The following is a 27,671-nucleotide window of genomic DNA, read 5'->3' as shown; positions in this document are numbered from 1 at the left end:
GAAAATCTGTCTTACACTACAGGAAAGTAGGGGAGAAGGGGATAATGGGGGGGGGATGATGGAAGTGAGGGCAAATGGGAAGAGGGAGTAATTAGAAGTAAACACTCTTGGGGAGGGACAAGGTCAAAAGAGAGAATAGAAGAAATGGCGGGAAGGATAGGATGGAGGGAAATATAATTAGTCTTTCACAACATGACTACTATGGAAGTCTTTTGTAAAACTATACATATATACCCTATATTGAATTGTTGCCTTCTCAGTGGGGATGGGTGGGGAGGGAGGAAGGGAGAGAAGTTGGAACTCAAAGTTTTAGGAACAAATGTTGAGAATTGTTTTTTCATGCAACTGGGAAATATGAAATACAAGTAAAGGAATATAGAAATCCATCTTGCCCTACAAGAAAAGAGAAAAGATGGGTATAAGGGAAGGGAAGTGTGTTCTTTGGGGTGGGAAGAGGAGGGGGAGAAAATTTGGAACTCAAAATCTTAAGGAAATGAATGTTGAAAACTAAAAATAAATAAACAACTAAATAAACAAAAAGAGCAGGAACTTGCAAAGTAAACAAAAAAAAGAAAGCCATGAGAAGTCAGTCAACAGCTTGCTAAAGGAGACCCCAAAAATGCTGAAAAATTAACACTTTTAAAAACAGACTATGCGAAATGGCAAAAGATATCCAAAAAGGCAATTCAAAGAAGAATGCCCTAAAAAGCAGAAATGTCCAAATGGAAAAGGAGGTTCAAAAGTTCAGTGAAGAAAGTAGTTCTTTAAAAATTAGAATGGAGCAGATGGAAGCTAAGGACTTTATGAGAAACCAAGAAAGTATAAAACAAAACCAAAAGAATGAAAATATAGAAGACAATGTGAAATATCTCATTGGAAAAAACAACTGACCTGGAAAATAGATTCAGGAGAGACAATTTAAAAATTATGGGACTACCTGAAAGCCATGATAAAAAAAAAGAGGCTAGATATCATCTTCCAAAAAATTATCAAGGAAAACTGCCCTGATATTCTAGAACCAGAGGGTGAAATAGAAATGGAAAGAATTCACTGATCACCTCCTGAAAGAGATCCCCAAAAGAAAACTCCTAGGAATATTGCAGTCAAATTCCAGAGTTCTCAGGTCAAGGAGAAAATATTACAAGCAGTTGGAAAGAAACAATTCAAACATTGTGGAAATAGAAGCAGGACAACACAGGATTTAGCAGCTTCTGCACTAAGGAATTGAAGGCCTAGGAATATGATATTCCAGAGGTCAAAGGAGATAGATCAAAACCAAGAATCACCTACCCAACAAAACTGAGCATGATACTTCAGGGGAAAAAATGATCATTCAGTGAAATGGAGGACTTCCTAGTATTCTTGCTAAAAAGACCAGAACTGAATAGAAAATTTGACTTTCAAATAAGAGAAAAAAATAATAACAAAATTCAACTGGAAGAACAAAAAGTTAAGAATATCAAAGGTATTAACGAAAAAAATACAAAATAAGGTGGTCTACCAATACCAGATCTAAAACTGTATTACAATTACAATCATCAAAACTATTTGGTACTGGCTAAGAAATAAGAAATTAGGTACATGAGACATAGTAGTAAATGATCATAGTAACCTAGTGTTTGATAAATCCAAAGACCCCAGCCTTTTGGATATGAACTTGCTATTTGATTAAAAAAAAAAAAACTGCTGGGAAAACTGGAAAACAATAGGACACAAGCTAGGTATTGACCACCATCTCACATCGTATACCTAGATAAAGTCAAAATGGATGCATGATTTAGACACAAAGGGTAACACCATAAGCAAACCAGAAGAGCAAAGAATAGTTTACCTGTCAGATCTATGAAGAAAGGAAGAATTTATGACCAAACAAGAAATAGAGAGTATCACAAAATATAAAATAGATAATTTTGATTAGATTAAATTTAAAAAAGTTTGCACAAACAAAATCCATGCAACCAAGATTAGAAGGAAAGCAGAAAGCTGGGAAACAACCTTACAGCAAGTGTCTCTGATAAAAGGCCTCACTTCTCCAATATATAAAGAATGAGTCAAATTTACAAGAATACAACCCAGCTGATAAATGGTCAAAGGGTATGAACAGGCAGTTTTCAGATGAAATAACTAAAGTTATCTACAGGCATATGAAGAAGTACTCTAAATCTCTTTTGATTAAAGAAAGGCAAATTAAAACAACTGAGGTACCACCTCACATAGTCTAATATGTCAAAAAAGGAAAAGGATAAATGTTGGAGAGGATATTGGAGAGGACATGAATGTGCTAATGCACTGTTGGTAGAGTTGTGAACTGATCCAACCATTCTGGAGAACAATTTGAAACCATACTCAAAAGGCTAAAAACTGTGTGTACTCTTTGACCCAGAAATACTACTACTGAGTCTGTATTCCAAAGAGATTATAAAAATGGAAAAGGACACACATGTACAAAAATTTTTATTGTGATTATTTCTGTGGTGGCAAATATTGGAAATTTAGGGGACGCCTATCAATTGGGGAATGGCTGAACAAGCTGTGATACATGAATGTAATGTAGTATTATTGTGCAATAAGAAATGATGAACAGTCAGATTTCAGAAAACCTGGGAAGACTTGTACAAACATTAGTTTGTACATTTGCATTAGCAAAGTGAAATGAGCAGAACCAGGAATACATTGCACACAGTATCTGCAGCACTGCGATGATCACTGTATGATAATCAACTCAGCTCTTCTTAGAAACCCGATGATGCAAGACAAGTACAAAGGACTCCTGAAGGAAAATGCTATCCAATCCAGATAAGGAACTGATGGACTCTGAATGTAGATTGAAGCATACTTTTTCCATTTCATTCTCTTTCATGTTTTTTTTCCTATCGATCAGTTTCTTCTTTCACAACTCTAATACAGAAAAGTTTTACATGATAATACATGTGTAACTTCTATCAAATTGCCTGTCATTATGGGAAGAGGAGGAAGGAGGGAGGGAGAGAGAAAAATCTGGCACTCAAAATCTTCTAAAAATGAATGCTAAAAATTGTCTTGACATGTAATTGAGAAAAATAAAATACTGTTTGAAAAAGAAAGAACAAATAGTGTGTAAGCTCCCTAAGAGCAGATTTTTATTTTTGTCTGTATCCTCAGTGCCCAGCACAGGGCCTGACACACAGGAGGCCCTTGTTGAGTGAATGAATGCTATCAATCAGAGGTGTTTAACAATGGTGCAGGAGACAGAGAGTTCTTGGTTCAAGCTGATTATTGTTAAGGATGTCTTGGAGCACCAGGCCTGGAGTCAGAAAAACCTGAGTTCAAATCCATCCTCAGACACTAGCTTTGTGACCCTGGGCAAGTCACTTAATCCTGTTTGTCTCAGTTTCTTCATCTGTAAAATGAACTGGAGAAGGAAATGACAAACCACTCCAGAGTCCCTGTCAAGAAAATGGGATGACAAAGAGTTGAACATGATTGAAATGGCTCAACAACTGCTGGATTGAGGAGTCAGGGGAAGGTAGAACTTGACAATCCATGAAGCCCCTTTCAAGTCTAAGGTCAATTCAAACTCTATAGACAAAATATAGCTTGTGTGAAGGCAAACACAGGAGAACAAGATGATTGCCTCTTTAGGGAGGTTTGAAGAAAGAAAAAAGAGAAAAAAGAAAGAAAGAAAGAAGAGCATATAGTAAAGGATGGGGGAAAATATGGAAAACAACCATTACCAAGAAGTCTTTGTTCCAGAAGCTAAAATAGTTTTGAAATCTCATCCTTTCTTATCTAGTCCTGAGGACACACACATGAGAATAGCTAGAGAGACTCATTAGAATGAGCATTAAAGGACTGGTATTGATGACCAAAGTCAAGGGCTTTGGGTTTTTATTTGGCAAAAGACTAAGGAAGTTCCATGAAAACATCATAATGCAAAACCCTTTACATTTAATACCTGTTATAACACACTTCATCATTTCACTGATGTGGATATTGGGGGGAGGGGAGGGTGTCAAATTATCCCCCACATTCGAAGACATCAAGAACTTGATTTAGGGTTCCTCTTGTATGCTGCCAAGATCTTTAGATGACTCAGCAAAGCTGCTCTCCATTTCCTCGCCCAGACAAAAGGTGGACAGTGAAGAGTGAAGGAATAGAGTTGGAATCACCCTGCGTAGGGGCCAAAGACCTAGAAAAACACTCTGGGCCACCAGTTTTCTCATCCTTTAAAAAAAATGTTCTGCTTGTGGGTTTTGTTGTTGTAGTTTTTGTGGTATGGATCTGTTCTTTCCTCAGGAACTCTTTGGGTAAGAGACACCCTCTACTAATGGAGTGCAACAATTCTTTACCAATTTCTCAGACAATTTTCCAGAGCACTGAGCGGCTAAGGACTTGCTGGGAGTTACACAAGCAGCAGGTGTCCAGGTGGAATTGGAATCCAGGTATTTCTGATTCCAATGTAGAATCTCTATCCACTGACTAGACCATGACACCTGTCTGCACCTCCATTGGCTCATTTGTAAAATGGTGTTATTGCCTCTTCCATCTATGGTACAGCCTTAGGAAGTTCAAATGAGCTAATGTATGTGGAATGTTCTAGAAACATCCAAGTGCTACATAAATCTAGAAGCAGCAGCAGGGCCACTGGCTCTGAACTATATCCCTAAGCAGCCAGGGATCAGAAAGGTCTAAGTTCAAACCAAGCCTCAGACACTTCCTAGCCATGCACCTCTGGGTCAGCCATTCCTCTGTTTACCTCAATTTCCTCTCTGTAAAATGGGGATCATGATAGCACCCACCTCCCAAGGTTGTTGTAAGGATCCAATGACATGTCAATAAAGTGCTTAACTTGGTTCATAGCACATAGCAGATTCTCTAGAAAGGCTTATTCTCATCCCTTTCCTTCCTTTAAATCCATACAAGCTTCCCCACCTTTTTTCTGTCTTTCAAAAATAGCAGTTTCCTTACTGCAGAAATGAGCCAAATTAAAGTGCTTTGCAAATCTGGAAGCCCAATAGAAATGACAGCTCTGGTATTCACTGACCAGGCCAGATATTGTCTCCCAATGCAGCAAGTTACATAACCAGAACAATGCAGGTACTTTGGTAAAGAGATCATCCTTCCTTATTGCTTGCTGAGAGGTGAGCCAAGCAAATCCCTTTCCCCCTCTTGGCATCAGCTCCTTCCATGTAAAATTCAGGGGGTTGACCTAGGTTATTTCTAAAATCTCTTCAAAATATGACATCAAATGTGGACTAATCTGGGGTCACAGGGCCTGGGTTCAAATCTGAGTCTTGCCACTTACTGTGTGGCCTGGGGCAAAGGCATTTTAGTTCTCTGGGCCTCTGTCCAATGAGACTCCTGGGGACCTTTGCTCTAAATCCATGAGCCTATGAGCCTATCTTTTTCCCTCCCTGGGTCACAGTTTCCTCATCCATAAAATGAGGGAACTATCAGATGGTCCCTAAGGTCACTCTGTCCTCCTGTGACCCCCCTCCCCCAAGTGCCAAGGGAGATCTATGGGGCAGAGAACTAGAACCATAACACTATGTTTTAGGAAGTCACTATAGTGAGGAGTGAAAATGTCAGAGTCAAAGTATGAGAATTCTGAAAGCATTCAATGTTTTCTAGTAACTAAGTTACGAAATGATGGATACTGCAGAAGATAACCATGTTCTGCTAACTAAAGTTGTTTCACTCTGAAGTGCAAGCAAGATCTTTGTCATTCAAGGTTCGTGTAGTCCAACTGTGTTCCTTAGTGCCTGTGTAATTTTGAACCCATCTAGACCTCAGTTTCCTCGTCTGCCAAATGAAGGGCTTGCACTAGATGATTTTTAAGTACCCTTTCTGTTCTGAATCCTATGATTTTGATGTCAATGAAGGAGAGAGGATTGGATTTGGAATCAGAAGATCAAAGTTCACATACTGGCTCTGCCAACCCAAAAGCTGTATGATCTTTGGATTCAGGGGACTTTGGTTCAAATCCAAGCCTGGTCACTTGTGTGAGCTTGGGTAAGTCACTTCCCCTCTATAAAATGTGGGAATTGGACTATCTCTGAGGTCCTATCTACATTTAAACTTCTGATCTTCTGATTCTATCTGTATTCACTGAAGCAAAGGATGGATGGTGGAGACCTCCTGAGAGTCTCCTAAGACTCCCTCTGACCTTGAGAAGGAGTAAGGAGACCTGAGTTTGGGTCCTGACTCTGATGTAAATTAGCTATAAGACCTTGGAATCAGTCATTCAATTTGTCAAGGCCTCAGTTTTCCTAATCTCTAAAATGAAGGGGTTGATAAAGTCTCTTTCAGCTCTAAGCAATAATCACCCTTAATCTGGGCCTGTTTTAAGGGATTCAAATACAAAGGGATTTATTGTGGGGGTAGCATGGGAGTCATTTGATCTGGATTACACCAATAGGCCCAAGACCTAAAAAAATTTTCTGCTCTGTGGAAGAGAATGGGAAGTGTTTTGCCATTGGATGGGGGGCTTTGGAGCCTAGCAGGCCCTCTCTCATGAGTGTCCCCATGTCAGTAACAAGAGAATGCTTAAATGCTGAGGGGTGCTCTAGGAGGCCAATTTAAAGACTGATACAAGATTTTCTGCTCTTTAGGATATGGCAGCATGCTCAGGCTTCATTTCCATGGCAGCAGTTTTAAGCTTGAAGTCCAAGGAAGCGGGCTGTGCTTAACACATCATCTCGTGTCAGGTAACAGCCACATAGCTGGCGATAGCCCGTGAATGATTCCCGGCCATGTAGAACACGCCAGTTGTCTATAAATAGGACCTGTGAATGAACAAAGGGAAAGAGGACACCATCAGAAGAGGAGATGACTATGGGATTCTGAAATCAATTGATTAACTTATTTGTTTATTTTATTATAATATTACAATAAATTACTTAATTGATTTATTTGTTTGTTTGGTAAATAGTATTTTATTTTTTCCAGTTACATGGAAGGATAGTTTTCAACATTAAGTTTTTATAAAATTTTGAGTTTCAAATTTTTCTCCCTTCTTTCCCTCCCATCCTACCTCCCCAAGACAGCAAACAATCTGATATGTTATACAAGTGCAATCCTAAATATTTCTAAATTTTTCATATTGTGAAAGAAACAGAACAAAAGAGAAAAGCTATACAAAAAAAGTGAAAATAGTATGTTTCAATATGCAGTCAGACTCCATAGTTCTTTCTCTGGATATCCATCATGAGTGTTTTGGAATACTCTTGGATCATTGTATTGCTGAGAAGAGCTAAGTGAATCATAGTTGATCATCACACAATGTTGCTGTTACTGTGTACAATATTCTCCTGTTTCTGCTCACTTCACTCAGCATCAGTTCATGTAAGTTATTCCAAGTTTTTTTGAAATCCACCTGCCTGTCACTTCTTAGAGCACAATACTATTCCATTACATTCAAATACCACAACTTTGTCCAGCCATTCCCCAAGTGATGGATATCTCCTCAATTTCCAATTCTTTGCCACAATATAAAGAGCTGCTATAAATATTTTAGTACATATGGGTCCTTTTTTATGATCTCTTTGGGATACAGACCTATTTGACTGGTGGATCAAAGGGTATGCACAGTTTGGTTGTCCTCTGGGCAACTGGAGGTTACTTTAAAGAAAAGCTTTACATGGACTACTCTGAGTGAGCTCAAAAACCCAATCACCATGTTTGAATGCTCAGTGTCTGTGGAGTCCCTGGGGTAAGTCCTTCTAGAAGCTACAAAGGAAAATGGTAGCATCATATGGTACCTATATTTGAGGAACTTGTACTGGCTTAAATAATAGCTTCTCAATGCAGAGGACCCAAAGAAGCCAGGCAGCAGAAAGACTACTGAAAACTACCAAACAGTCCCTGTCCTCAAAGGGCTGACTCTTACTGCTAGGTGGCTTTAGGAAACCTACTGAGTTTCAGTCATAGCAAGCTCTCTACTCAAATGGAATGTTGTGAGGTTCAAAGGAACAAATGAGAATTTTGTTCTTAGGATACCAGGCTTCCTTTGGAGCTCTACCCAAGTGCTACCTCCTCAATGAGACCTTTCTGGATGCCCCTTCTTGTTAGTACCCTCTCTTCATATGACCTCATACAGTACGTATTCTGTACCTGCTTAGATGGCAGAAGGCAAGCTCTGGGAGTATGGAGACTTTTCCATTTCTGTTTTTATATGCTTAGTGACTTAGTAAGCTTAATGACTTATTACTCCTCTTTTCCTGTAATTCTTCCACTCTTCCTGGAAAGATATCAGATTTCTCACAAGGCATAAACAACAAAATCTCTTTAAAGATCAAACTCAGTCTTTTATCTTTTATTCTGCAAGGAGGAGGAAGCCACTGGCAGTTAAGCAGAGGAGTAATGTGGTCAGAGCTGGGCTTTAGGGAGATAATCTGGGTAAACACTTTTGTAATATAATCAGTGCTGATGAAAGGACCTTTCTCTTTTTTCCTGTACCCAAAATACTATCACTGTGCTATTTCCCTAGAGTTTCTTACAGTCTAGTCTGAAGGCCCAAGCATTTGAATGATCTGTCCTGAGCCCTTTTCTTTTCTCTCTCTATCCTGTTTCACTTGGGGATCTCATCAGCTCCCAAGAGTTAATGACCATCACAAGTTCATGTTGAAAGCAAGGGCAAAGAAACCACCTGAAAAGATCAATACCTGACTCCTCGGCTTGGTCAGCATCAGATCCAGGGCAAACAACTTTCATTTCAATTCTAAAGGGAAGAACTCACCTTGCCTGGTTTCAGTTTGATCCATAACTCATTCTCTGGCCTCCTCAGCTCGGTAGTGAGGGTCCGGTGTGCTGCATACCAACGGCGGACAACATCATAAGGCACAGTGTTGATGACAGCACGGTCATAATTGTTGTACCTGTGGGGCAACCCCCCCCCCAAAAAAGTGGAAATCTTCCTTTAAAAACAAGACTGTAAGCTAAGTCCAAGAAACAAAGTTGTTATCCTGAGAGCCTGGGAGGAAAGAGGAAGGACTGGGGAGATAATACAGATCAGCAACTTCTGCAGATTTCTTATTTCAGAGAATTGCTTGGGGCATTGAGAGGTCACCCAGCCAGGCTGAACCAGAGGCAGACCCTAAGCCCAGGCCTTCTGGACTCTGAGACCTGCTTTCCATCCATCCTGTTACACTGACTCTTAACATGCTCTAGCACATCCATGTTGCAGAGGAGACAACGGATCAGTAAAAGTAACTTGGACACATTTGAGGTGACTCTTGCTTTTCTACTTACTAATTTGTTAAGAGTCAATGAGTCAGGCAGGCCCTATTTAGATTTGACTTTGGAGTTTCTGCCTCTTTTAGGAAATGTGACATTGAATCTCCCTGAATCCAAGCCTTGATGGTGAGGCTGCTGTCACTTTTTAATTTCTGAACCTGCCCAAGACCTTCTTCTGAGATTCTCCCTGGAGCAAAGGCCTTTAGTGATGAAGCCTGTGGCACCATTTCAACTGATTCAAATCTAATCTCTTCTAATCTCTCCTCTAATGCTGGAGTGAGCACAGATGTAAGGACCTGGAAGATTTTGATCAGGAGGATCGGCTTAAGGTTCAAGAGTCACTCTGGGGAATATGAGCTGTGGTAGCTAATTCCATGCTCTGCCTAGGCAAGGGGCAGTTTGTTCATGCTCACCTGATCAAGTAGAGCTCTTTGTTCCATGGGTAGATATTCAAGACTGGCCCAACCCCAATCATGTGATTGTGACATTCTCCAACATTTTCAATATACTCATGTTTCAAGGGCACTTTACTGAGGAGGTCAAAGTCTGCAGGAGCCTTCTGCAGGACCTTTTCTGCTGCATAAAATCCATCCACAAGCAGGGTCCTACCACCAGTACCTTCATGCTTGAGACAGTGAAATACCTGGATGCTAATGGAGGGGAAAAAGGCACATCAAGAAATCCCTCTGTTCATTGGGGAGCAGAGGATCTTATTGGAACAGAAACAATGAAGTTTCCTTTCATTGTAAGCTTAGGCAATCAATCACAGATCAGAACTTGACTGTAGTCAATTAGTACCCATAGCTAGAACTATAAGAAACCCACCAGAGCCCCCTCATCTTCAGCCTGCTCTTAGGTCATGAAGCTGACCCCTGCCTCCCCTGTGCTCAAGACTGGAATCCCTTATGTCAGCTTGAAGGCAGGGGTGACTGCCTAACTGAGATTTGCTGAATTTCTGGGCTACCACCTCAGAGACAGACACAAGGCTTCTGGCTGAGCAGAGAGGGAACCTTGTTGTGGAGTACTTGTATAAGACATATTTACTGGGAAGCCCTAAAACACCAGGTGTTGGTTCCTAGAGATGTTAATGTTTGTATTGTCTAATAAGTAATATTAAACAGATGTCTACATGAACTAATGAAGTTGACTGCTAGTGTTTAGAACTGTAAGTCAGATGAATGTTTCTCTCTTGCAAGTTAGCATAAGTAATGGTGACTCCTTTGTGCACTGGCAGGCCACATTAGTCTTGGTGCTTTTACAAGACACCATTAGTCTGATTTCAAGTCTCCATTTGCAGAAGACTAATGGCTCACTCTAGGTTCCACAGCAGTGTTGGTGTAAACAAGAACCTTAGGTGTGAGTAAGAGATTCAAAGGGAAGGGAGGTGTGGCCATCAATGACCAGTGACTCAGAGATGGGATTTATTGGTGTTTCATTCCCTAGTTCAGCTGAGAAATAAACTGTGGTAGCCACCAGCCATGGTCAGACGTGCCTGCAGCAGCTGGCGGGGACAGTGACATTAGCAACCCACCAGTGTCTTCATGGTGGGGGCAGGGTAAAGAGGGCCAGCTAGACAAGGTCTGAGCACTAATGTCTGACTAGCCCTCCCTTCTCTGACCTCCTCTGCAGTGAGAGACAATGATTTCCTCCTTTTAATGTCCCCCTTTCCTTGTCCTTCCTGGTTTCATTGAGGAAAAAGCATCTCCTGTTTAAGAGGATTAATGTTGCAGAGGTAGAGGAAAAGAGTAATGTGGACTGGGTGTGCTGGGGGACAGGAAGGACAGATACCTTGTTATTGGTTTTCCAGTGTGTGGAGGAAGGGATTTTTCTCTGTCCCATATAATAATCACTCCATGGAACAAAAAGACTTAAATGTGTCAGGTACTTTGGGGGAAAAAATCACCTTGCAAAATGTAAACCCCTTCGCTCTATAATTAGATGGCTTTCTTTTCTCATTTAAAGCTAAAAGGAGGCTGATGAGTACTATTAAATCATAGAATGACTGTGCTTCCAGGAGGACAAAGACAAGAAACGTATGATGCAAATAACTGGCCTTAAAGCAAGATTTTGATATGCCTGCTACAATGTACACTCAATTGCTGCCAGCCCCAGATCAGAGCCAGCAAGTTCTGATCCTGGTTAATCGGTTCACATACCCACAGGGCTCTTGGAAATAGGTGGTGTCTGTATGGCGATCCAGGGCTAGCTTGGTGTATGCTGTGTCTCCCCTGGAGAAATCAGAAGTAAAATTCCACATCCTACCATAGATGGTTTCTCTGTGAGATAAAGAGAAGGAAGATGAATTGCTTGACATTTTCATTTCTTCCCCTTCAATCTTCTACCCTGAAATGCTTTCTTATTTTTCTCCATGAGAATCAATAAGAAAAACAGGCTGCTATCTAGAAAAAAAGGTAACAAATTTCATCAAAGCTAAATATGGCAATATCCTCAGCAAAGGTCTGTTCACTGAGCTCCCTGTCAAGAAGCTGGCATTAGAGTATCAAATATGATCAATCATCAGGGGCTCTGAAACCTCAAGCCACCTCTTGGAACCACAGACCAGAAAATCTGACGTGGAAGGACTACCCTACAGCACCCTAAAGGTGGGCATTCAGCCTTGGCTTGAATACCTCCAACGATGGGGAGCTCAAGAGGGCTGATTTCTCTGACAGCTCTGGCCAGGAAATTGTTTCATATAGTCAGCTAAGATAGAGCTGTCTGTGAATTTTAACTCCATGCTGACTGGCTTACTCATGACAGCCTCACAAATATCTCAGGATAGGCATGAGACCTCTTCCTCCCTGTGGATCCTCTTTTTCAGGCAAACCATCCCTCTTCCTTTCTATTTCTTTCTGGACATAGTCCTCCTACCCTTAACCATCCAGGTAATAGATGCTTTTCATCTGTGTCCTAAGATTGTGGTACCTAGGACCCAAACACAGCTGGTCAATCTGTCCAAATGGGAGCTGACCAACACACAACACTTTGAAACTCTTGCTTTTGCAAAAAACATCAAGTCAGGAGACTTTATTCCTGGTTCATTTGCAGAGAAAGTGATTTAAACTTGGAATCTCAGCTGCTTTAAATGTAGTGATGATACACACAATCTGCTTTGTCTCTTCATTGGCCCATTGTAAGGACTGAAAGAAATCTAGGGGAAGTGTTCTAGGAATTTAAAGTATTGTTGGGATTGCAGTAGAAAGGGATTTCATTGATCATTTCACATTTCATGGAATAGATGGCCAATTGTGAACTTCCAGCTTTTTGCCCACAAAACTCTATTAAACCAGATAGTCTTCTTTCCTCCCATTCTGGACCCTAGTAAATTGAGTTTTTTTAATTGACATACAAGACTTTACATTTGTCCCTATTCATTTCTCCTATGTTTTAGCTCCCCTTTCTAGGTTGAGATCTTATGAATGTGTGATTCTGAAATTTGACATTGCATTCATTCATTCATTCATTCATCCATTCAACAAATTATAGGACCTCTCCTGTCTGTCTCTCCCTCCCCTTCCTTCTCCTCTCCAAAGGAAGGTAAATTTGGATGGCCAAAAGATGCCCAGTTGACTTGGGTTTTACTGGTTAGATTCTTCTTCTCCTTCTTTCCTCTCCTCTCCTCTCTTCTCATTTCCCAGAACCTTAAACCTACTGCACTCTGAAGGTCAGACAACACTGGGCCCCTGCCTAAAGGCTATCTTCTGGACCCTCCTGACTTCAGAATGATTATCAATAGTAACTGTTGCTGTTTCCCTTCCAGACTGAGGTCTTTCTTTTCTTTGCCTCATTAAAGGAGCCATGCCCTGGATACTTCTTAAATAGGCCTCTTCAATGAATGGGCATTACCTGACCCTAAGTGAGTACCTGCAAAGACCTTGGCCTAAAGGCCCCAAGGTCTCCCAGTGCATCCTGGGCCAACTCCAGTCATCCTGAGGAATATCAGGTCACTGGATTCAGATGGCTCTGGAGGAGAAGTGAGGCTGGTGACCTGCACCGCTCTCCCTCACTCAAAACAAAGTTAAGTGCAAGCCATGTCATCATTTCTCTGATGGAATGTTCTTCTTTGGCAACAACAAGGACCTCAAAGATAAAAAGTACCTCAGGGACCATCTAGTCCAGCCTAGACCTGAATAAGAATTTCTTCTATAGCATAACCAACTATTGGCCAGCCAGCTTTTGCCTCAAAACCTCAAGCGAAAGGGATCCCTCACTTCCCAGGGTGGCCCCTTCCACTTTAGGATAGCTCTCATTCTTAGGAAGTATTTCCTGACATCAAGCTGTATTCCTTTTTGCAAGTTCTACCCATGGCTCCTGGTTCTGTCATCTAGGACCAACCAGAACTGGTCAAGTCCCTCTTCTCTGGGATAGCCCTTGAAGTACTTGAAGATACTTGTGGTGCTCTCCTCTTCCAATTTTCTCTTTTCTAGGCTAGACATATCCAGTTCCTTTAACTAAACCTCACAGGCTTTCCCCCTCCTGATTGCCTTACTCTGGACATTCATCACCTTAAAAATATCCTTTTAAAAATGTGCCGCCCTACCCCCACCCCCCGCAGCAAAGCCACATGTAGTCTGACCATAGCAAGTGACAGCAGGACTTCTGCTTGCAGCCCAGGATTAGATTAGTATTAGTATACTGAGCTGTATGTACAAAAACTCTGAGGGTCTGTTCATGTGCACTGTTCTTTAGCTGTACCTCCCCAGCCTGTGTGTATGAATTGATTTTGGAAACTCAAGTGTAGAACTTTATGGTTCTCTCTATTCTATGGTTCCTCTTACTGGATTCATTCAGTTCATCATTATAGACTGTTCAGATCAGAGATCACTCCCTCCCCCCCTCATCCCTGGGCTGAAGAGCACTTTCTCAGTGGAGTGTTATAGAAAGAGTTTGGACCCAAGAAGCTGGAGACCTGGTGGGAACCATAGCTTTGGTACTCTCCCTTCCTAGGACATGCATGTAGAATACATGTAGTTGTTATTTGCCACTACAAGGAACCCAAACATATGTAGTTGTGTACATGAACTGCAATATTCCTGGGGCTCCATAGTTATAACAACAGACATCCTCAGTCCTCCCTCCCTCTAGCTGCTAGCTCTTGTGACAAATTGCCACAGTAAGCTCCAGTTTTCCATATATGTTTGCCATCCCGGCCAGATTTGGGAAGCAGCTAACCACAGCCATGCACTTGGTTTAATTTAAACATTTCATTTGTGGTACTCAGTCCCACAATCTCCAATCAGCCCAGGTCTCACACTGTCTATCACAGGATTCATGAAAGATGATGCTGTTATGGCTGTGAGAGCCTGGATCCATCAGAGAAATCTAATGAAGATCCTGGAGTTGGAAGGGACTTCAGAGGTCATCAAGTCCATCTCTACTCCCTTTTTACACAGGAGAAAACTCCTGGAAACTCTTAAGGAACAAACTTTTACCCAGGCTCCATCTTCAGGGAAAAAGCATGGGAAACAGAGGACCCTTGGCCACACACAGAAGATGCAGCCAATGAGCAGGGGGGAACAGGTCTGCCCTAATGAGACTTCTGCTCTGGAGAAGGCTTGGTAGCTCCCAGCTTTCTCACCTGTTTTCCCATTTGATCCTGATGGAGCAGACCAGACAGGTATTTATTCTTTGCATCATTTCACAGTCTAGTCAAACAACTGGTATGGGAGGAAGGCAGGAGTAATTCCTGGGCTCCTGAAGTAAGCCCAGGGGTCCCACCAGTATGCCCCAGCAAACCACACAGCAGAGTTCACATTCAAACAATAGAGCTTATGGAATGCTTTCTCAAACAGTAACCTTGTGAACTCTTGCCAATAATCAAAATCATCTTCAGAACACAAGAGAGTGACTGTTGATAAGGGTTAAGTGACTTCTCTTTGGGCTCCAAGTGCAGTGCCCTCACTTCCCTCCCCCAGCCTCCCAACCATGCTATGGACACAAACTTTTGCTGCTGTGAGACAGGCCACTGAGGATGAGTCCACACCGAGACTCCAACTTTGGCCTCTCCCCATTCCTCTCTCTTTGGCCTGTAGACCTCCTACAGCTCAGGCTGCCCACACCTACCTCATCAGGCTTCAATCTCTGTCTGTGGGATGAACCCTGAATACTTGCTCCAGTAGGAAATCCCCAGTCTAGCCCATTTTCTAGTACCAGCTTCCTACCTGGTCTCCCTGACTCTGGTCTCTCCCAACACAACTAACAAACATATTTATAGGGTATGGGAATGAATCCCCATTCCATTCTCCTGCTCAAAAAGCTTCAGCAGTAACACTGGTTGTTTATGTTTTTTCACAGATTGGCTCCAACCTATGTCTCCAGACTCCCTCTCATTCACTCTCTGCTTATAGCCAAACGCTTCTACCAGCTGTTGCCTATACACATTTCACCTCCATACACCCTTGGGTATGGCAGGCCCTCCCTCCTCCTTACCTTCCACTTCCACCTTGGGGAATCAAGCTCAACTGCCACCTCCTTTCCAGATCTCTTTAGGTGTTAGTTGCCTGCCCCCCCCCACCCCTCACCGCCACCTGCCAAATGACCCTGTGTTGACTTTGCTTATGTTTTGTGTAAAATGCATGTTGGATCTGAACAGCAGAATGGCAGCACGTCCTTAAGGTCCTTGTATTTGTACCCCCAGCACCAAGTGCAGAGCTCAACATATAGCAAGTAAATTACTCAATGCTTGCTGAATTGCATAGTATTGAAATGAGCTGTTGAGGCATTTGCTCATCGCCTCTATGGCTAAACTCTAACAGAGACTGTCCAGGTATGTACTTGCCTCTTACTCAAATCCTCCTCTTGCCACACTTGTTCCTAGTCTCCCCTGGAAAGTTTAGGCAGTTCATGACTTCCTCCTGAAACCATGTGAATTCTTTATGATTATTTTGCCTTTTAATGTGCAATCTATTCTAGAATTTTGCCAGGGAACAGCACCAAGCATATCCAGAATTCACTTTTCCTTCCCCTTATTTTGGTTCCTAGGATGGTTCCTAGGATGAACCTTTTCAAATGACAATACAGTTGTGTCCAGTTCACACCTGGAGAATCAATAGGCTGGAAAATCTCTTGGATTGCTCCATATGCCTCCATATTAAAAAATGCAGCATAAAAAGAGTATCAGAGGCCTTACTGCACATGACATTTTGGATTTATGCATGAGAATGAGTAAACAAGTTATGTTTGATTTCTGGCCCTCAGGCTCTGCACATTAATTAATAATGGTGGACTTGAAAAATTGAATGTTGGCTAGGTCCTCCTCAAGTTTACCTGATCAAACTGATTCTGCCCACCAACTTTTCTGTATCCTCTCGAGTTGGAGGCACATTGTCTACAAATGCAATTCCATAGAGCAGGAAGTTTTGCAGAAACTCCTTCAGGCCATCTTTGGTCTCCAAGAAGCTCTGGAAGTCAACAGGCAGCACCTGGGCCTGCCGGTAGATCTCTGCATTCCACAAAATTCTAGGCTGGACAGACTGTTTCTGCCCTTCGTAGCTATTTTTCAGCAGCCACTCCAAACTGTACCTGGTCACATGATCATCTGGCCCTGGAGAGGGACAAAAAGGAAGCATCACAAAATGTGCTATCTGGGTGGGATCACTGGGAACTTGTTGGATGAAACTGGCTCTTTCAGTAACCAGCTACCCAGGGCCATGTTCTTCCATGAACAATATTTTAATGGGTTTAAAGGTTTATGGCAGCATCTATCCCCTCAACAGCCCCAGCTATCAAAGACTCAGCAAAGAATGTTCTTATAACCAAAGGAAGTCTTTGGCATTGTAAAATGGCTCAAGATTAGAAAGGAATATCATTTTATCAATGGAAAACATTTTGGAAAAATATATATTACCATCTGTTTTGCAACTACCCCCTAAAGATCCCCAGGGAAATGAAAAATCTAACTTGCAGGTGGAACCTGCTATACGTGGTATTGTCTTCCTCATTAGAATGTATGTAAGCTTCTGGAGAGCAGTCTTACTCTGCTCTTTATTTCCTTAGTGCTCAGCACAGGGCTTTGTACACAGTAAAGCATTGAGTGAATGCTTTTTTACTGTCCAAAACAAAACTCTGTCTGCTTTTCCCTAAACCCTCACCTTATCCAAGTCACTTCAACAAGCATTTATGAAGTACCCCTTATGTACCAGTCACTGTGCCTATTCTTAAGGAGCTCACACTCTAATGGAGGAAACAACATGGAGACAACTCGATGTAAATACGATCTATGTCGGATAAACTGGAGATGGTATCAGAGGAAGGTCAAGGAGGACTAGAAAAAGGGTGAGACCTGAAGGAAGCCAGGGAACCGCAGGCATAGAGATGAAAAGGGAGAGAGTTCTGGGCTTGCGGGAGAGCCAGTGAAAATGCCCAGAATTGGGAGATGGATTTAGATGGAGCCCAGGGAAAAAATAAGAACAGTGCCACTTGACTATATAGCATATTGGGGGCAGGGTGGAGGGAGTAAGGTGGAGGAAGTCTGGAAAACTAGGAAAGGGCCCAGTTATGAAGGCTTTAAAAGCTAAACAGATGATCTGATATTTGATTCTGAGGGCAATAGGGAACTACTGAAGTTTATTGAGTTGAGAGGGTGACATGATCAGACCTGTGCTTTAGGAAGATCAGTTGGCTGAATGGAGGATGGACTGTAATAATAACTATCATAGCTAATATTTATATAGCACTTACTAGGTGCCAGGTACTGTGCTGAGAACTTTACAATTATTATCTCATTTGATCCCCCACAACAACCCTGGAGATGGTGGTGCTATTATTATCCCTATTTTACTGAGTCAGACAGAGGCTAAGTGATTTGCCCAGGGTCACATGGTTAGTAAATATCTGAGACCAGGCTTGACCTCAGGTTATCCTGACTCCAAGCCTGGCACTCTCTCCACTGCAGCGCCACGTAGCTGCTCTCAACTGTGGTGGGGAGACACCTGAGGAAGGGAGGCCAACCAACCAGTTGGCCACTATAAAGTTCCAGACATGAAGTGATGAGAGTCTGCACCAGAGTGGTAGCAGCGTCAGAGGACAGAAGGGGTCATACAGAAGACTTCAGTCATTTCAGTCTTATCCAGAATTTTGTAACCTCATTAAGGGTTTTCTTGGCAAAGATCCTAGAGTGGTTTGCCATTTCCTTCTCCAGCTCATTTTAGAGAGGAGGAAACTAAGCAAACAGGGTTAGTTGACTTGCCCAGGGTCACACAGCTAGCAAGTATCTGAGACCAGATTGGAACTCAGGTCCTCCACTGTGCCCCACTCATATAGAAGATAGGACTCAACAACTGATTGGATCTGGGGGGTGAGAAATAGTCAGGAGTCAAAGATGACACCTAGTTTGTCAACCTGGAGGACTGGGCTATTGACAGTAATAGGGAAGTTAGGGGGGAAGGAGGTTTAGGGGGAAAGATAGATGCTATATGTAGTTATGGACAATGTTAAGTTGAAGATGTCTAGTAGGTGGCTAGAGACACAAGCCTGGAGGTCGGCAGAGAGGCCATAGAGGAGCTGAAGAGAAACCATTAGGGCTGGACAAACTGATCTGGGAAACATCAGCATAGAGATTCCAAACTTTCCGATGACTCTTGACTGCACTACTATCTTTCCAGTCACCCTAGTGCAGGCCCTCATCCTCTCACACCTGGACTATTGGCAGCGTCTTCTAGTTATCTCCCCGCCTTAAGACTTCCCCATTGCAGTTCATCCTCCATGCAGGTGTCAAAGTGATTTTTCTAAAATCCTCCCCGCCCCCATTCAACATATTCTAGTGGTTTCCTATCGCCTACAGGATCAAATCCCAAATCCTCTGCTTGTTGTTCAAAGTTCTGTATAACCTATTCCCCTCTTCTCCCTTTCTGGTCCTAAGTACCTTCCACACTAATGTTCCAGTGACACTTGTTGTTTCTCATACATGAATCTCCATGTCCCAACTGTGTGCTTTTTTGCTAACTGACCCTCAAGGCTGGCATGTTCTCCCTTCTCACCTCTGCCTCCTGGCTTATACAGGAAGACTTTCCTCTGAGATTACCTTCTACTAATCCTGTATGTGGGCCAAGAAGAAACAGTTAGAACCAAACATGGAACAGCTGATTGGTTTAAAATTGGAAAAGGAGTATGACAAGACTGTATATTGTCACCTTATTTATTTAACTTATATGCAGAGTATATCATGTGAAATGCCAGGCTGGATGAATCAAAAGCCAGAATTAAAGTTGGAGGTAATATCAACAGTCTGATAGGCAGATGAGACTACTCTGTGGGCAGAAAGCAAGGAGGAATTGAGAAGACTCTTGATGAGGATGAAAGAGGAGAGTGTAAAAGCTGGCTTGAAGCTTAACATTGAAGGAAACTGAGATCTTGGCAACTGGAACCATCACTTCCCGGCAAACAGAAGCAAAGAAGCAGTGTCAGATTTTGTATTCTTGGGCTCAAAGATCATTGCAGATGGTTACTCTAGCCACAAAATTTAAAGATGCTTGTTCCTTGGAAGGAAAGCTATGTACAACACAACTCTGTAGAGAGCTGGCATACCTGACTGTTTGCATTTGTCTCCCCCATTAGAATATGGGAACTCCTCAAGGGCAGGAACAGGCCTTTCTTTATATCCCTATCACTTCCTGTCCCACAGTAGGTACTTAATCAATGATTGTTGAGTGGCTGAGCTTTTCATTCACTTGTTCATTATGAAATCATTTTTATAGCTGGAGGGACCTGAGAGGTTTGAAAATGATTCACTAAGGATACAAATAAAGTCAGTGGAAGAGCCAATCCACTTTCAGTTCTCTTGGTTCCCTGTTGAAGACTTTTAAACTCTGAAAAATATGTTTTTAAAAATGGGGTTATAATTTATTTTCAGAATGAAAGTGTTCATCTAAGGGGTTTATATACAAACATCTGGGCTTTGTTCCTCCCATCCTCCTTCCGACCTCTAAAATAGGAGCATGTTCATGTAAAATAATTATAACAACCACTGCATTTGAATCAGTCCATTTCTGTCAGATGTTTCTCACCAAATGACCTTGAGAAAACCAATTTAGTATACATATACCTGCATAATATCTATGGGTCTTTCTACCTATAAGTGAAGAATAAAGAAAAGTGAAAGGTGTTATTAAGAACAGGAAAAATTATAATATCAGTCCATTTCACTTCCAATATCTTAGATCCAAGAATCAAAGGCAGAAATATGGGGGATAAGAACCCTGCTACAGAGATTACAAAACACACTTAGAAGCTGAGGTTGGTAAATACATTTTTAAATGTTGTAGAACATAAAACAACCAGTAAATCTGCTGAGTACATCCAACTCTGCAACACAGTGGTAATATGTTTTGTGTAACATAGGCTGTGACTTCTCTTGTTTCTTCACTGTTTCAGATCTCATTACCTTCCACAGCCCATTAAAGGAAATTGGCTATGGCGAGCAAGTAGCCCTAAACAAAACACAATAGGTGTCACAGTAAGGCAGTGAAAGATCAGGGAGAGCTAATAAATGACTCCAGGAAGAGACAGCTTTCAATTTAAAGTTGAGGGAATAGGAATTCTAGCTACAATGAAATGAACATTTACAATTCAGAATATCAAGGAGAAATAAACTCATTTTGTTTCATGCTAGAACTGAAGCTAGAACAGCAGGGAAACTATGTTCTTGAATGAATGACTTGGCAGGGAGGAAAGGATGAGGTACCTAGGGAAAGCTGTAGGGAGAATGCTTTGGTCCAATACCCTATGACACAGATTGAATTGCCCACCAGGAGAATGCCTGGGAAGTGAAATCTCATTGCTCCTGACTAGAGGACAAAGGAGACAACAGGTGAGAATCCCCCTCTGGGAGAAGAAAGGCTACAGGTCAAAGGGACTTTGGAGGAAGGAATGGGTTAAACAGCCAAAGGATTAGACACATCAAAACAAAGCTAAGTCCTGGATTCCATTATGAGGCTACACATAAGCTCAGCTTTAGAGGAAACTAGGAATCCTAAAAGGCAGGGGTGAGGAGGGAGTATATTCCAGGCATGGATAAAAAAAGAAAGAAAACCAAATTATCAGTATCAAAATGAAAAAAGTGAATGCAGAAATAATGGAGGTGAAATTAAAACCATTGTTAGGAGCTATTTTGCCTAACTATATGCTAATAAAACTAATATGAATGAAATGAATATTTATAAAAATATAAATTGCCCAGATAAATAGAAGAGGAAATAGAATATGTCAATAACCCTATCTTAGAAAAAGAAATTAAATAAGCCATAAATGAGCTCCCTAAGAAAAAATCCCAAGGACCAAAAGGATTAACAAGTGAATTCTAGCAAATATTTAAAGAAAATTAATTCCAATATCATATAAGCTGGTTGAAAAAATTGGTAAAGGAGTCCTACTAAATTCCTTCTACAACACAAATATGATTTCAATATCTAAACCAGGAAGAGCCAAAACGGAGAAAGAAAACTATAGACCAACTCCCTTAATGAATATCGAGGCAAAATTTCTAAAGAAAATATTTGCAAGGAGACTACAGCAATATATCGCAAAGAATGTATCACACTATGGCCAGGTGGGATTTATATCAGGAATTAAGAGTTCAATATTAGGAAAGTTATAAGTATAATTGACTGTATCATTAACAAAAACAACAAAAATCACATGATTATATCAACAGATTGAGAAATAGTTTCTGACAATGATACCCATTCCTATTTAAAACACTAGAAAGCACAGGAATAAATGGAACTTTTCTTAAAACTATAAATAGTCTCAATCTAAAACCAAGAGCAAACAGTAAAAACTGCTAGGTAAACTGTAAAAAAGCAATGAGGAGGGCATACATTCCAGACAGGAAGGATAGCTTGTACAAAGGCAAGTGAAGGATGTGTTAGAGAAGAGAGAACCTGAAGAGGATACTGGCCAGAGTAATGAAAGGTTAAGGGATTTGCCTGAAGTCATATATCCAATAAAATAAAAATGTTGGGATAGATGATTCCCAAGGTCCTTTCAGACTCCAAATTTTATGAGCCTATGAGGGTGATAAAGGTTTGATCTCAAGGAGGGGAGGAGGGGAAGTGGTCATGTGATTGGAGATAGGGAAACAGTTATAAGATGGTACGTATATGGATTCTATAATACTTGCAAACTGACTAGATCTGAGAAAGGAGAAGAGGAAAAACTCAAAGATAATTCCAAGGTTTTGAGCAAAAGTGACTGTGAAGATGGTGGCATTATCAACAAAAAGGGAATCTGAGAGGAGGAGTGCATTTAGGGAGGAAGGTATTGAATTCAGTCTTGGAAATACTGAGATTGAAGTGTTAATGGGAAATCCAGGTGAACATATCAATTAAGAAATCAGAGATAAGACACTAGAGTTCCAGGGAGACACATTAATTCAGAAGTCATCTCTGGAAGGCAACAACTGAAATCATGATAATTACTGAGCCTCCTATCACAAATGATAGGAGGAAGACATTGAATCACTGAAAGAGACTTAAAGATGTCTTTAAACAGTTGTCAAGTGTGATGCAGTGGAAAGAGCACTGGTTCTGAACTTAAAGGGCCTAAATTCAAAGCCTAGCTCTGTCACTTACTGTTTGTGTTTGATCCCAGACAAGTCACTTAACCTTTTCAGACTTTAGTTTCATCCATAAAATGAAGAGCATGGACTAATTGACCTCTAAGGTCCTTTGCAGAGCTCAGTTTATGAACCCATGAGATAGGAGGAGAACCAGGTGAGTGCAAAGGCATAGAAAGCAAAAGAACAGAGGGTGATCAAGTCAAGATATGCAGAGAGATCAAGGAGAGAGAAAAAAGGGAAAAGGTCATTGGAGTTAGCAGTGAAATGAGCACTGGTAATCTTGGAGAGAGCAGTTGGTGGTTAGGAAGTTGTGGTAGTGGCTGGGAATTTGGCAGGAAAGAGAGGAGAGAATTAGGTCTTGAGACAATGGAAGTTAAATGAAAAGTTATTAAGGAAGGGGGAAACTTGTGCATGTTTGGAGGTGTCACTGAGGACCAACACATGTACAGAGTATACCAGCATTTTGTTGTGGTGGTTGAATCATTTCAGTTCTATCTGACTGTTCATGACCCCGTTTTGGGGTTTGCTTGGCAAAGATACTGGAGTGATTTGCCATTTTCTTCTTCAGTTCATTTTACAGATGAGGGAACTGAAGCAAACAGGGTTAAGTGACTTGCCCAGGGTCAAACGGTTAGGGTCTGAAACCAGATTTGAACTCTGAAAGACAAGTCTCGCTGACCTAGGGGCCTGGTACTCTATCCACTACAGCACCACTTAGTGGTCCTTCAGCACAATTAGTTGACATGAATTCTCCATGTGCGAGAGGGTGGAGAACCTGTTTCTAGGATAATCAAGATGACGTGTAATGGAAGTCCTTTGGAGAAACCATGAGATATGTCCAGACATTCTGGAACTGGTTCTAGACTGCTAAGTACATGTTTAGAGGAAGCTTCTTTGACTAGCTGCACTTGTGGAACTGAAACGAGGCATTTTCAAAGAGGCTTTGGACATTTTCTTCTTCAGCTGCTCTCTCTCTCTTGGTTTGACTCCTTTGTTAATGGTGTCTGGTGAAAGATAATGCTGAAAAGGGGGAAGCCTTCCCCCCCTTGAGAACATGGTCCCATGGAAATGGCCCTCTGTCTATTTATTTTTTTGTATTGGTTCTTTTCTGCTTTAGGTGAAGGGATTGGAAATTTGAAACTTAGGGGTTTTGAAGGGTCCGGGTAGCTTGGGCCAGCTGTGGCCAGCTCAGTATCAATGCCCCCAGGAGCTCCCTCAGGAGCAACCTTCAGGCCATCAGTAGCTGAGACAAAGACTTGCATTTGGCAATGATATTAACCTAAGTATCATAACAACAACGTGGTAGGACCAACACAATGTAGAAATTGTGCTGAGTAAATCCATTTTTTCCAGGTCGAGGTGGGATCAAGAAAGTGTGCCCCTACACTGCTGGGGGCAAACATTTGTACTTTTGTTTTTGTTGTATCTTCCAAGGAAATATGCCTTTTGTAAAAAACTAATTGATGTTAAGTGGTTAACTGGAACTGCCATCTAACAGTGAGGGCAACAGAACCAGTGAGTCAATGTCATTAGAACTGAAATGCTTCTGAACTCCTCAGGCTGGAATTGAGAGGGATCCAGCCAGGAGGAGGAAGAGTCAGGAACTTGATACATTTGATAGATAGGAAGGAGTCAGTAAATAGGGAGACAATGGAGGTGAAAGAGTTGGAATGATCAGACAAAATTCTAACTTTCCAGCAACCTTGGCTCCCAAGATAGAACACCAGGCCTGGAGCCAGGAAGACTCATCTTCCTGAGTTCAAATCTGGTCTCAGACACTCACTAGCTGTGTGACTATGGGTGAGTCACTTCACTCTGTTTGCTTCAGTTTCCTCATCTGTAAAATGAACTGGAGAAGGAAATGGAAAACCATTCCAGTATCTCTGCCAAGAAAACCCCCAATGGGGTCATGAAGAATGAAATGTGATGGGCCAACTACAACACTATTTAACCCCCTTGGCTTTAAACTAACTAGCAACCTACCCAAGTAATTTCTGAGCCTTTAGCTATCGATGCTTCATAGCTACCCTGGGATTATGGTGTAAATCTGAGTCCCAAAGCTCTCTGGTGTGGGACTCTCTTTTCATTAGTGGAAATCAATGCCCCACACCTGCATGAAGGGTAGGGTGGAGTTGACCAAAGCAGGAAAGAGGAGAAATTTGGTCTCTTCAAATTCTTGAGTCGCTTTGTCCTCTGCAGTAGCTTTGGGCACTTCTAGCTTCCAGCTTGGAGAGAAAAAATGGAAGATGCCAACCCCACTTTAGATTGCTGAAAGGAAAATTAGACTCTGGGAATAAGGTGACATAAAAGCTGCCAGTCTCCATCATGTCCCCATCTCCTGCTTGGATGAGATCTAGGATTTTCTCTATTAGTTGGGTTGAATTACCTTACTCCCAATGGGAGAGCTCATTCACTCAGTATTTTCAGGTATATGTTCTCTTATGTATACATCCTCTGATTTTGGTTTTGCTATAGACCCAGATAAATGGGTTTCTTTTCTATTGACTATGTGAGTTCATTGTGGGAGTTCAAACCAAGCCCTGGATATGAAGCTTGGTTTCTCCATTAAGGATTAGCAATCAGAAGGTTAGTTTGAACCTGAAGATCACATCTCCTAGATATGGTTTGACCCTTAACATTTAAGGGAGTAGACTGACACTGCAGATAATATTTAAGGAAACAGAGTACAGTACCCCTTTTCTCTGAGGAGAGCAGAGTGGTAGCCTCCAGCCCCAAACGCCTTCCTGGCAGGAATGAAAGAATTCCTTGGAGAAAATGGAATGGGGTGAGGGAAAAGAGGCAAAACATGTCGCTTCTGCCTCCTTTCAGGCCACACAAGGTCACCCCTCTGCTACATGTAGGGGACAACCCTCACTACACTGGGATGGACTTTTGGATTACATCTTTACTCGCTCATCTCCAACATAGCCTCTACCTATCCTAGGTGTACCCTGGCCCAAGATTCCTCTTTCCCTTGACAATTATTTCACTAATTACTAATATCTGGGGATCCTTGTCTTTCAGACAGCATATGACATCATTGTCTCAATCTGTTTTTAGCTGCGACAGGGCTGTCTGCTATAGTACCACTCACCAGCAGGCGGACCCAGAGACTGCTGAATTAATCAAGGGAGGAAAAAAAAAAAAAAAAAAAATAGATCTTTGTTAAAGTCAACTATGTACCATGCTGTGGATACAAAGAAGAAAGTGAAATGGTCTCTGCCTCCAAGAAGTTACATGTTATAGGGGGAAACAACACACATGTAAGTACACAAAAGAAAATTTTGGGGAAAAATACAGTACCTAAGAGGGGAGGGGCAGGTCAAACCCTCATAAGTAGGTGGCCTGTGAGCTGAGCTTTAAGGGAAACAAAGGATTACAAGAGGCAGGGGTGAGGAAAGGAAGGAATTCCTGGCAAGGGTTATAACCAATACAAAGGCAGGTAGGTGGAAGATGTAAAGCAGATGTAGATGAAGATGTGCAAGGAATGGCAAAGTATACCAGGTGACTGGATCATAAATTGTGTGAAAGTACAATAAGCCTGAAATAGTCAGCTGCAGCCAGACTGTGAAAGACTTTAAATGTCCGTTTTACTCTAGAGTCAGCGGTTTTCACTTTTGATATGTTTTTCATATATCAACTTTATCACAACTTTTTGATATGGTGAAATCAAGAGATCCTTTCTCAGAATAAAGGTTTACCACTCCATTCATAACTGAAGGAAATGCTAAATTTCATTCAGAGGTTAGTGAAAATAAAAATGGTTTCATGATAGCTACCAATCTGGTTGGTTGGATCCCACCTTATCTTTGGCTCTGCCTGCTTGTCTGTCTCCTGTCCCTGTCCAAGACGTCTCAGCCCTGTCTCTGTTCCAAGGTCTAGCTTCCAATTGGTCCAAAATTTGTTTTTGCAAATGCAGTGAAGCCCCCCCACCCTCACCCTCACCTCACTAACCAGAACCACAGGGAGCTAACAGCTGATGAGGGGCTATGAAAGTAATGGGAAGTCAAGTCTTTTTAAGGGCAACAAATGAGGGCGCTAGGATGCTGGGAAATGGATGCCTCACTCATGTCCTATCTGTGTCACTGTGTGAGCAATCAGATTCCAGAAGATGTTATGAAAACCTTCTCCATTCCTCTCATTCTCCTGCCTGTCTTCTCGTACTCACAGAAATATGGCTCCCTCTAGGAGATTCTGCATTTCCCACTCTCCACTATAATGTTAGAGGAAGCTTCTTTCATGCTTCTACTCATCCTCTGACAGACACACTGGGCCCAGTGGAGTTAGGTTTGCTCCCAGCTCTCCGTTGCTACATTCTGAGCCTCCCACTGCCACCACTACCCAGGAAGATCTTTTCCTTAGAGATTTACACTCTCCAGTTTCATTATCCTTTGTTATGCAAATACTCATCATCTGGGGTATTAAAAAATGTCCACTCTCTTCTTTCTCAAGAAGTTCAGGACTTGGTTCACAATCTTACTCTCTGTCTCATACCTTTACTGATATCCCCTCAGGAAACCTGCCCTCCCTGTTCAATAGCCTCTTAAATGCTCATGATGAACACCTTCACTCCATTTCAGAAACACACAGGTACAGTCAGACCTCCGATTTTGTTTTTACTGACATCTGAAGTACAGCATGTTGAATGAGATCTCAGGAAGGGGTTCTTTGTATTGTCAAGTACAACAAGGACCTGGTTTTCATAAAGAATATGACAGAACTTTCAGATAGGAACTCAACTGTCAGTTTCATACCCAGGTAAGATGACAGTAGCATACTGAATAAGAATCTTCACAAGGAGAGGATATCTTAAAACTAGATAGAGCTGCATGGTTGGTCATGGCCAGGACAGGGCCAGCACTCAGATGTGATCCCCCAGAAGTGCCAAAAAGGGCCTAGAAGA

At 41.7% G+C, this 27,671-nt stretch overlaps 1 protein-coding gene across 13 annotated transcripts in view; it reads right to left on the bottom strand.

Annotated features, from left to right (window-relative positions):
* Positions 1-3,090: 3,090 nt before the first annotated feature.
* Positions 3,091-27,671, bottom strand: part of TMLHE (trimethyllysine hydroxylase, epsilon) — a 102,452-nt gene continuing 77,871 nt past the window's right edge. For 12 of the 13 annotated variants that reach the window (XM_072626392.1, XM_072626395.1, XM_072626399.1 and 9 more), the window contains 5 exons: positions 16,480-16,756; positions 11,370-11,489; positions 9,627-9,863; positions 8,717-8,855; positions 3,091-6,764 (listed from right to left, as the gene is read on the bottom strand). In XM_072626392.1, coding sequence (XP_072482493.1) covers positions 6,633-6,764; positions 8,717-8,855; positions 9,627-9,863; positions 11,370-11,489; positions 16,480-16,756 — 905 coding nt within the window. In that variant the 3' untranslated portion in view covers positions 3,091-6,632. The remainder of the gene's footprint in view (positions 6,765-8,716; positions 8,856-9,626; positions 9,864-11,369; positions 11,490-16,479; positions 16,757-27,671) is intronic. The other variant, XM_072626402.1, reaches the window with a different exon arrangement.

The sequence above is a fragment of the Notamacropus eugenii genome, chromosome X (assembly GCF_028372415.1).
Source record: "Notamacropus eugenii isolate mMacEug1 chromosome X, mMacEug1.pri_v2, whole genome shotgun sequence".
NCBI classification, from domain to species: Eukaryota; Metazoa; Chordata; class Mammalia; order Diprotodontia; family Macropodidae; genus Notamacropus; species Notamacropus eugenii.
This window is presented reverse-complemented; position numbering and strand designations above follow the sequence as displayed.